At 45.9% G+C, this 11,568-nt stretch overlaps 1 protein-coding gene across 1 annotated transcript; it reads left to right on the top strand.

Moving 5' to 3' along the window:
- Nucleotides 1-8,708: 8,708 nt before the first annotated feature.
- On the top strand, nt 8,709-9,359 carry RNASE10 (ribonuclease A family member 10 (inactive)). Its single transcript, XM_075530563.1, has one exon. It carries the CDS (start codon nt 8,709-8,711, stop codon nt 9,357-9,359), a length of 651 nt encoding a protein of 216 aa, XP_075386678.1.
- The last annotated feature ends 2,209 nt before the right edge of the window (nt 9,360-11,568 follow it).

Here is an 11,568-nt window from a genome sequence, read left to right as displayed (position 1 = left end):
GTTGTAGACATTGGCTCTTCATGCCTGATTAAGTGAGTATCCTTCTCAAACATGACATTCAAGGTCTCAGTTGCATAACTCATTTGACCAACTATGCAAACAATTATGTGGACGTTCGGTAAGAATGTCTGGATTCTTAGTTGAGTTGTGTGAATCAGCTCTCATTTTAAAGTGTTTATTCAGTTTATGAAAGTAACGTCTATTGATTTGTTATGAATTACAGAGAGATTAAGGTGCTTCCGTATAATTTCAGAAATTAGAATGTGAAAACATCATTAAAGGAGACCATTAAAACAAGACTCAAAACAAAGAACTACAATTTCCTCATTTACTCAGTTAATATGCAATAAATTTACTGTAATAAATTCTCGTTCTCCTGCATCATGAGTTAGTATCTCATGGAAATGCCTACCTTTTGTTTGAACGTTGTGGAAGTAATATCAATTCAAAAGTCTGTGCTTTTGAAGGGTTAATAGTTTCAGGCACCTGCAAGTATCTAGTACTTTCCCATGAAGGTCTGAGACAATCCTTCTTTGTTAAGGATATAAACTTCAACCCTTTAATTTATAGCAGAGCCCACAGGCAAGCACTAGAGCAAGACAAAAGCTCTCTGTCAATCACGCAGACTTAACATGACAGCTCATTACTGATAATTTTCAAATGTAAAAGATCTGGTGAAGGTTTCTAGCAAGAGCAATACAGTTCACAAGTTAATTTGTTTATGTATTTGTCTTACAAAGCCAGATTTAAAAAATCACTTTTTAGAATTGTACAATGACTATGGAAATTAGTACTGCACTTCCTTAAACAGATGCAAATACAAGTCCCTTATGATCCAGCAATCTCTCTGCTGGATATATACCCTGAAGAAATCAAAAATAGAACACGAACAGACCTATGCATACCTGTGTTTATTGAAGCAATTTCCAAAATAGCAAAAACATGGAGACCACTAAAAACCTTAATGATAGAGCAATGGATAAACAAGCTCTGTTAAATTCATACTATGGAATTTTATGCACCAATATAAAACAATGACAACTCTCTTCACCACCCTCAAGACATGGGCAAAGCTAGAAAACATTATATTTAGCAAACTTGGTCTATCTTAACCACTGTGTTACCAGGTCACCTCACTCTGTCAATCTTACAACGATAAATATTTAATAACACCGATGTTATAAGGAAAAATAAAGAAGGAGAAATGTAGGTTAAACACAAATAGACAAGACTTTGATGACAATGAGGAGGCCAGGGGCAAGGGTGGGAACAGGGAGAGGGGAGGAGGACATGTTGAGGGGGGAGGGGTGCAGAGGAAGAAAAAGAACCACGTAAACGGACGGTTTCACAGGATATTGTCGATTTCATTTCTTGAGATGGGTGGTGTAAAAACATATGTTTCTTTAAAAACAACCCCCCCCCCCAGATTCCTAACATTTCCACAGTGGTCTAAGTGCTCAAATAACAACAACAACAATAATAAGAGGAAATGTATCATTATGGTTCACTCTGCTTTGAGAAGGCAGTTCTTCCTCAGTCAATGTTTTGGGTGCCTTTTGACCTGAGAAACATCTTCCAGCACCATGTCTGACAGCGTTCCACTCTGTGTCGAGATTTTCAGTGCCGAATTCCTCAGTCTCTTCCTTCTTTGTATTCTGTTTTTAGTCTGGAGTTCGAGCCCGGGGATTATGTTAGTGTCTCATGCCATCGTCACCAATTTCGAAGCCCAGCCAAGGAAACAGATGGAAACATGTCCAGTCTGGAGGCTATGCTAAGACCGCAAACATGGATCCTGGCTTCTTATTTCCTCAAGGGCCAATTCCAAATGATCCCCAGTGCTCTCCAACACACATCTGTTCATCAGAAGCAGGGCAAGCCTGTGGTTCATTATATTATCCCTGCTGATCCCAGCCGGCTACTGGGGATCAACAGAGGATTCTTTAATCCCCCTCATGATGCACACAGACTTCACCAGAAACAATGGGGAAGAGGTACGAGAAAGAGGGATCCCACAAGCAAATGGAGAAAGGGAAATTCAGTAAGTGCTTAGGATACAGGCAGTGCTCTCCATCAGTTATGGCTGTCCCTGTGAATTAAAAACATCATCTTGGCAAAAAGTCAGCTTGGAGGACTGCGCCCCACAGACATGGCTCCTGGACCACACAGGGGAACTCCTGCAATCGTGAATCAGAAAAGACCTCCTATCAGGTCTTATATATGTCTAAAGAAGACTTGGATAGTCTTCAGAGTGCTTTTAAAAATAGTATCTCGTGATCTCAATGTTAGCTAAAGAAAGGAATTTTAGAGTTCACTTTGTAATCTCCTTGTTGGACTCACTCAGGCTACAGGGCCTGACACTGAGAGTGCTGTGTTGGATCTTACCTGAGAATTGGGTTCAATTATACCATTGGTGAAGGCGGCATGTGATTGGGCAATGATCTGTTCTGCTAGGCATTACATCACCCTCAGTTGGAGCTGAGGACACCGCAACTAACAACAATAATAACAGGACTAAATGATCAGATTTGCAACATCTAGGCATTCTGTAAAATGTGATTTTAGGCTGCGGTATGGAAAGAGATAGTCCAAACCCTCAAAACTCACTGCCCTTGAGTTGATTCTGGCTCATAATGACCCTGCAGGACAAAATAGAGCCAGCCCTGTGGGTTTCTGAGACTAAATATTTCCTGGGCAGAATCTTTCTTCCATCGAGTGGCTGATGGTTTCACACTGCTGACCCTGTGGGTAGCAAGCCAGTGCAAAACCCACAGTGCCACCAGAGATAATGGACAATATTACTCTTTCAAAAGATGGAAAACCGAATGATCAGTCTTACCGGGTAAGAACGATACCTTAGATAAGCAAAGCTTCTTTAGTAAAAGAAGAAGAAACTAGGACGCCTATACTTCCTAATCCCCAAACCTGTTACATAGCATATGAATGTAGTCAATTAAGCTGACCTTTCTGGTCAAAATTCCCTATGTGATTTATTATAATCCTGGGCTTTATACACCTGTGGCTATGGTGTCTTGTTGGAGGGCATTCTCTACTTACACACAGGAAGAGGGTGACATCAAGACCTGGCCATAGGAAAGGGTGGTAACCAAGCCACACTCTGTTTCCTTACTGGCATCTAGAAGACCCTACCTTCGAGGCTGGGAACCAAGCCACACCCTGTGATTCTCTGGGGCAGCTTCCATCTACCTTAGTCAAATGTGTAACTTAAGTGTTATCTTTTTTTCCTTGGACATATTGGTACCAGCATATAGCTCTAACACACATCACCTCACCTGGAAAGCCAGACCTTTGCTTCCTGGCTCAGCTTTGGCAGAGCGAAAGAACCTGCTGTGACTTTTGGACACGTTGGGTTGGGCTTCTGGCTCTGGGCTCGGCATTTGGCTCATCTCTGCCTGACCTTTAGATTGTGGATGAACAACACCCATCACCACATGAGACACTCCCTCAAAGTTTCATAATTTCTGTGGGACATTTCAGCAAATTACAGAACCCAGGGACAGGAGGAACTATACTCAAGGTAGGTGTGGGAGGAAAATGGAGCAGAATAACTGATATCTTGGAAGAGTGGAGCACTTGGAACATCATTAATCTCCAACTCCTTTGGATTCGTCTAGCATTAATTGATATTATTACCTTAACCTGGTAGTCAAAATAGCCTGGAATTGGTACAACAGACACATGGGTCAATGGCATAGACTAGCGATATCAGAAGTAAGTCTGTCCACCGGTGGTCATCTTGTCTCAGACAAAGGGCAGTCAAGAAAAGGTTTATACACTAAAAGAACTATTTTTTGATGGTTAATAGGGGTAGAAAAGTGGTATCAGGGGTACTGGCTAAAAAGTAGATGTGCGTTAACTCGGATGAAGGAGAAGATGATGGACAAGGGGGAGATAAGCCAAAAAGGAAGGAGGAGACAGTGGGAGGAGTAGAAGTGTTAAAGGCAACAGTGGTAAATATTGTTCTATACACAATGCATAACATAGCATAGCAACAGAACAATTGCGATGGCGTAAGACCAGGCAGTGTTTCACAAAGTGTTGTACACAGGCACACTATGCGCCGGAACTGATTCAATGGCACCTAACAATAGGAACAACATAGACAATTCTGCAGTAACAGTGATGTACAAGTAGATTCATGGGCAGACATGCAAGCTGAACAGATGTGGGGTGGAGGGTGAGAGCAGACGCCACAAATATATACAGGTTGGACAGAGGATGTATTATATACATGAGTACTTACCTTGGCTGCAAATACCTAGCTGAATGTGGTGGAGCACACAGGGTACGAAGTTGTGAATAACTTCTTAGACATAACCAAGCGCCGTGAGGGAATGAGTCACTGGGCCTTGGGGGACATCCAGGTCAGCTGGCATAGCACAGTCCACAAAGGTAGCGTTCTACATCTTACTTTTGGTGAGTAGTGAGTGCAGTCTTAAAAACTTGTGAATGGCCATCTAAGGTGCAGGCAGCAGTCTCTCCATGTCTAGAAGAAAGAAGAGTGAAGAAGCTAAAGTTGCATGGAAACAATTAGCCTAAAGGATTAACGGACCACCCAAATATTCTTATGAACTGCCCTGAGACCAGAACTGCCCAATGACCACTGCCAACTGCTTTGAAAGGTACCCCAGTAGCTGGCCTTGATAGCGTGGGGTGTCTGCAGTTGTTTCTTCTCATTTTGAGTGGTGCCCCATAGAAAGCGAAGACCCTGAAAGTTTCAATCCACGCGCATCATTAAGGCCGACTCTACTTTGAGGCGGCAGCGCTTTCCCTGCTGTATTTTGAGTGTCTTCCTACCTGCGCGGCTCAGCGTCTAGCGCTACCGCAGACCTTGTTCCGCTGCTGTTCACACAGCTCTCAGAGACGGATCCTTCGGAAGTGGACATCTTTCCTCTTTAGTTTAGTCTTAATCTGAAAGGTCCTATGTTCACCTGGATCTTCTGGAAACCTCCTCACCATGGGGGACCCTGCTGGTATTTGAAATACCAGTGCCATAACTTCCAACACCACAGCAACACACAGGCCACCCCAGTATGACAACCGCATAGAGAAGGGGCTCGGACATACCACTTGGGAGGATGGCACAGGACCTGGTCAATGCTTTGTTCTGTTATACGCAGTCTTACTATGAATTGGAACGGACTCAGGGGCACCTAACAAAAGCAACAACAAACAGAGTGGGAGAACAGAGTAGACCAAAACTCAACGTCATATGAGAGACCAGGTTATTGGTTGGATAGAGACTGGTAGGACCCGAGGTCGGGAAATGAACTCATGCCCTGCACCCTCTTCTGTGACTCAATTTTCTTTTCTTTCCTTGTTTTTAAAACATCATTTTATTGAGGGCTTGTACAGCTCTAATCATAATTCATCCATCCATCCATCCATTGTGTCAAGCACATTTGTACATATGTTGCCATCATTTTCAAAATTTTCTTTCTACTACAGTCCTTGATATCAGCTTTTCATTTTTCCCCTCCTTCCCCACCCTCCCTCATGAACCCTTGATAATTTATTTAAAATTTTTTTCATGTCTTACACTGACCAATGTCTCCCTTCACCCACTTTTCTGTTGTCTGTCCTCCTGGGAGGAGGTTATATGTAGATCATTGTGATCAGTTCTCCCCCTTTCTCCCCCCACCTTCCCCTTCCCCTTCCCCTCCTGGTATGGCTACTCTCAATATTGGTCCTGAGGTTTTATCTGTCCTGGATTTCCTGTGTTTCCAGCTCTTATCTGTATCAGTGTACATCCTTTGGTCTAGCCAGATTTGTAAGGTAGAATTGGGGTCATGATAGTGGGAAGGGAAGGAAGCATTAAAGAACTAGAGGAAAGTTATATTTTTCATCGGTGTCATACTGCACCCTGACTGGCTCGTCTCCTCCCTGGGTCCCTTCTGTAAGGGGATGTCCAGCTGCCTACAGATGGGCTTTGGGTCTCCACTTGGCACTCCCCCTCACTCACATTGACATGATTTTTTGTTCTGGGTCTTTGATGTCTGACACCTGATCCTATTGACACCTAGTGATCACACCTCGTGGCGTACTTCTTCCATGTGGACTTTGATCTGCGGCTCAATTTTCAACCAAAGCAGATGTTCTGTAATGAGAACAATAAGTCAGTGAGCTATGCCCACCTTCAAATAACCAACCACTTGAGAGCATAGGGCAAAAGATTTACCCAAGAAAGTTCAGGAGGGCCAGGAAAGAAGCAAGAATGGAAGCAGAGCCCAGAGAAGGGGGAAAAGTGACGCCAGCCATCAGTGTGATTTGTAATCTATAACCTGGAATCAACTGTGTATGAATTCTTGAATGGGAAGTTGATCTGCTCTTTAAAACTTCACCCAATGCACAATAAAAATTTTAAAAAAAGAATAGTAAAAAGATAGTAGTGAATAGACAGTTGAGATAAACTTCATAGGTAAAGATATGTAAAAATTCATGACTGACCTCAAACCTTCAAATGAAGTCACACTACTGCTTTAAGACAGAAAAAGCTAAAGATCTGTGAAGAGGTGACCCACATAAAGAGGGAGACTTTGGCATTGCAGAGACGGAGCAAAGAGTGAAAGGAAGTGCAGTGGAGAGTACAAGGAAATGACTCAGTGTGGAAGTCTTGGGCCAGGCCAGGCTGTCTCTACCACAGGGCAGTGGGTGTAGCCCCAAAGTAGAACAATGGTTGACCCAAGAAACCTTTCGGGAGTTTCCCAGGCGTGAGACACTTCCTGTCTTGGGGGTTTGGGATGGCTGTGAATGGCTAAAGAGGCTGACTTCAAAGTGTTTGTGGGAGTTGAAAGGGGAATTGGTTGAGTGTTTTCACTCCGGGAGTAGGAGGGCCGTGGGTTCAGGAAACCAGTCCGTGCTTAAGAGCACATGGTCTCCCTGGAGAAAAATCCTGTTCGCTGCCGACCATATTCAGGGGCACTGCTCAGAGAGAAGGTCATCCTGGGAGAGAAGCACTTGGGGAAGGGGCGGAAACAAGAGCTACTTAGGTGTGCAAGTAAGTAACACGGGGCAGCTTGGGAAGGTTTCCTGTCTTGAATTAAAACACACACACACACACACACACACAACTTTAAACTTTACAGGCACAAAGAAGCACTTGGGGAAGGGGCGGAAACAAGAGCTACTTAGGTGTGCAAGTAAGTAACATGGGGCAGCTTGGGAAGGTTTCCTGTCTTGAATTAAAACACACACACACACACACACACAACTTTAAACTTTACAGGCACAAATGGGAAAACGAATGAAAAGCAGCCCTGAATACTCTTTATTCAGATACATTCTTTCCAAACACTTTTTTTAGCACATCTGTCTGGCCCCCTTTTCTCTGCCCACACGTGTGTGCAGATGTGGACATTCCTACAACGTGCTTTCTAAACCCTATGAGAGCAGCTGCCACCATTTTGCTCCTTTCCCTCCTCCCCTCCCAGGGTGCAGGTCCTAAGAGCAGAAACTCTGTCAGTATCTGACTGCAATGTTTCACGTCCAGCCTATTGCCCGTTGATGGAATACTTTCACGTGAGCCACAGACTGGCTTCCAGTTTTACTCAATGTCTCCAAAGTGTTCTTCCTGACGTCCTCCCCTCCTCCGGGGGATGAATACAAAAGCACGCATTCATTTCCCCATTTCTCACCAGGGTCTTTATTCGTAGGGAAATCCATTGCTTGGTTTTATTCCAAATCCATTGCTTGGTTTTCTTTGATTTATTCTCAGCAAGTAATAGCCAGACCCTAAAGGATCTTCACTAGTCGAAGGAACCTGTCATTTCAACATGTGGTTCCAGCAGGAACCCGAGATTGAAGTCGGACATCTTCCCTCAGGCTCAGCTTAGAAGTGAGACTCAACTATGGCCTTTCCTACCCTTTTTGAGCTCCTGTGGGAATGCGCATGGCAAGGAAAGTTCTAGATACTACAATTAGCCAAAGTAAACTGGCAGTAAAATAAATACACCTTCTACGGTCGTTAATCTAGTTGTTTATTACAGAGCTCCGTGTGGAGTGTACACAACGAGCAGTTAAGCCTCAAGGCCAGAGGTTCAAAACCACCAGCTGCCCCACAAGAGAAGGCGAAGGCTGTCTGCTCCTGTAAAGACTTAAAGTCTCAGAAACCCAAAGGGGCAATTAGACTGTCTCCTGGACTCACTATGAATCTTAACGACTTGATGGCAGTGAACTTGCTTTGTTCATTTCAGTTGCTTAGAGCAACTACAAGGTTGTCTCTCAAGGAAAGCGTGACCGAGCCCTTACTGTTTTAAGCAGCCACTCCCCGTAAGCGAGCCAGGGTCAGAGTTGCTTCCCCTGGTCATCTTCATGCTCCACGTTCATGCGGCGCCACTAGGGTTGTGGTGGGATGGATGGGAGGAATGTGACAAGAAAGGGGAGAGTTCTCCGTCTTGAAAACTTCACACCAAACTCCCTGCTATTGAGTCAATTCTGACTCGGCTCCTGTGAGTTTCTGAGCCTGTTAACAGGAGTAGAACGCCTGGCTTTCTCCCTCTGAGCCGCTGGTGTTTCTGAGCTGCTGACCTGGAGGGTGGCCGCCCAGTGGGTAGCCTATCCCCCCACCATGGCTCCCATCTCGGTCTTGGAGACGGGGAGTCATCTGGAGGAGGAAGGGAAGAGGTCGACCCTGTGAGGTTTAGGGGCGACTAGGGTTTCATGCTCCTCTCCTTTTTTCTCTCCCAGGAAAAATGAAGCTGCCTCTGGTGCAGATCTTTTTCATGCTGCTGCTGCTGTTGCTGGGCCTGGGGATGGGCTTGGGCCTGGGGCTTCGCATGGCTGCATCAGTCCTAGAGGACAACGATCAGCTACTGAATGAGTTTTGGGCCAGCGATGCTCAGGATAAGGGGGATGCTGCTGCCGGGGAGGGAAAAGGCTCCCGGATGGCAGAAACCCTGGTACTTAGCAACCAAGGAATAGCACAAGCCGACTGGCAACCCGAAGACACCATCTTCCATGAGGATGAAGTTGGGAACAAGATGCTCAGGGCTGACGTTCCCTTTGAGAACAGCAGAGACTACCTGAGGTACGACCTGCTCTCCAGGGAATGCAATGCCATGATGGCCCACAAGATGAAGCCGCACAATCAAACCTGCTTAAGTCAGTACACGTTCATCCACGAGGAGGAAGCCACCGTCAAGGCTGTCTGTAACACGCCAGTCATTGCCTGTGAGCTCACAGGGGGCAAATGCCACAAAAGTCCCCGCCCCTTCGACTTGACCGTCTGCAAGTTGTCCAAACCGGGCCAGGTCACTCCTCACTGCAACTACCTCACGTTCATCCTTGAGAAGTTCATCGTTATAACCTGTAATAACATGAAGTTCCAGTTAACCTCGGGGTAGTGGAGCAGCTCACCCTCTTCTTCATCTTCACCGTCTTCTCTTCCTCTTTCTGTTCTTGCTCACCCCCCCCCCTCGCCCCCTTCCCCCGTAGGTATTCTGCAAAGAAGGCCCCAGCAAGAGACGGTGGCCTGCTCTTTACACACACGCACACACACACACACACACACACACACACCTTGAAAATAGAATTCTTCTTTGCCTTAGGGGACCCCCGAACTTGCACTTTGTTCCTATCATTACTGAAGAGTTTGGGCCTTCTCTCTAATCCCCCTAGATCTCTGTCTCTCCTCTTGGGAAGATAAGGGCAAAGAGTCCGGTGGCCTGCAGCTTGCTTGGGGATGAGAACTGGCAGAGTTGAACACCTTCTTTAGGAATAATTCTCCGGGGCTCTGCCCACCTGGGAGCCACTGCTGTGGATGCGATTAAAGTGATCCTATGTGGCTGCAACTGGAGAACTAGATGGTGATCCTATGTGGCTGCAACTGGAGAACCAAGTGGATCAGGTTCTCTTTCTGAGACTGGAAAAATAGAGGGGCCCTGGTTGGGGTGTGCTGTTCATGTGGGGGTGGGGGTGGCACAGACCCAATAGAGCAGGTGCTGGGGGTGAAGACAGCATGCTTTTCTCTGGACTTACTGAACACCTTCTGCCTCTGGTCAAAGCGCTCTTCTCTCAGATGAAAATTTTATTCATTCCCCTCAGTTGAGGCCACAAGGTTATTCTGAGAATAACGATACCCTTAAAGAATGGTCACAAGGAAGAGATGAGCCAGTCAGGGTGCAGTATAGCCCCGAGGAAACATAGACAACACATTATTGGGATAGAGAAGAGCTAGCTAACCCTTTTAAACAGCACCAAAAGCAAATCCTGAAACCATCTTGAAGAAGGGAGAACTACTCAGAACCTGGATCCAGTGGGTCTTGGGAGAAACAAGAGTCTAGTATATTGGACTTCTAGTTCTTTAATGCTTCCCCCCACCCACACTATCATGACTCCAATTTAACTTTACAAATCCAGCTAGACCAGAGCATGTACACTACTACAGACACACACTCAAAACACAGTGAATCCAGGACAGATAACCCCCCTCAGGATCAATAATGAGAGTAGCAACACTAAGAAATCGTCCCCCGAGCTCTGGATCTACAGTCTTAATTTTGGCTCTTGGGTGCACTTGGCTCCCCGTTTGCCTTTCCGTTTCCTCCTTCCTCGCCCCGCGGTACTGGCTTCTCTTTAGAGTTCTGCTTCTTTTCTCTGCTCTCCGTTTTGTGTCCCATTTGGGACCTTCTTTTTCTTTCGCTGGATGCTTTCAGAAATCCCCTCGCCACTTCTATGTTCTGGAGTCAACGGTTTCCTGTGGGGGCTGGAAGCAGGGAGGCTCAGGAAGGTAAGGAAAAGAGAGACTCCTTTGTCCAAATGAGGTCAGGGAAGCTCATTCATGGCTTCCTTCCCTTTGATGTTCGCCAGGGTGCTGAACACCAAGAACTTAGTGAGAGAAAAGTCTCTCCTTGAATCTGTTCACAGAGGGGGTTGAATGAATAGAGAATGCCAGAGGCAGACCTTAGCCTCATTTCCCCTGTCAAGAAGCGGTGTGCAGCGGGAAGCCTGTGAGGAAATCAACGGCCGAAAGGAGTCATTGTATGACTAGACAGAGACATACAAAAAGGGAGCTTGGAGGGAAGGGAAATTTCGGTTGACTGTGGTTTGGCTTTGACATTCCTGTTCTTTGCCCATTTAGATAATCCCCACTTTCTCTCACCCTTCCTGCTCCTGCAGGTCACTATCCACTTTCCGCCTCTATTTCCCTTTACTTCTCGGTCTACCAGGGCTGGCCGTGACCTCTCAGAACAGTGCTGTTGGGCAGTCAGTCTGTCTGCAGCTGCTGGCTGGCTTGAGGTTTTAGGAGTGGGTGGAGGAGTGGGGAAAGGAAAGGCTCGCACAGGGCTGATTTCGACTCTTCCTGTGGGGAAATTTCTCTCTGATCATTTCAAAGGAATACAGAGCAAATCAGAAGATAGTTAAAGCAAGGGGGATAGTTAACGCAGTAGGGTTGGCCGTCTAAACCCACTGTCAAGTCACTTCAGGCTCTTAGAGGCCTTTGGGATTCTGAAACCTGTCACTCTGCTGGAGCATACAACCTCCTCTTTCTCCCACGGGAGTGGCTGGAACCACCAACCTTGGGGTTACCAGCCCAACGCTTACCGTACAAAG

This window comes from Tenrec ecaudatus, chromosome 14 (genome assembly GCF_050624435.1).
Source record: "Tenrec ecaudatus isolate mTenEca1 chromosome 14, mTenEca1.hap1, whole genome shotgun sequence".
NCBI lineage: Eukaryota > Metazoa > Chordata > Mammalia > Afrosoricida > Tenrecidae > Tenrec > Tenrec ecaudatus.
The sequence above is the reverse complement of the archived record's forward strand: the minus strand, read 5'-3'. Positions and strand labels throughout refer to the sequence as shown.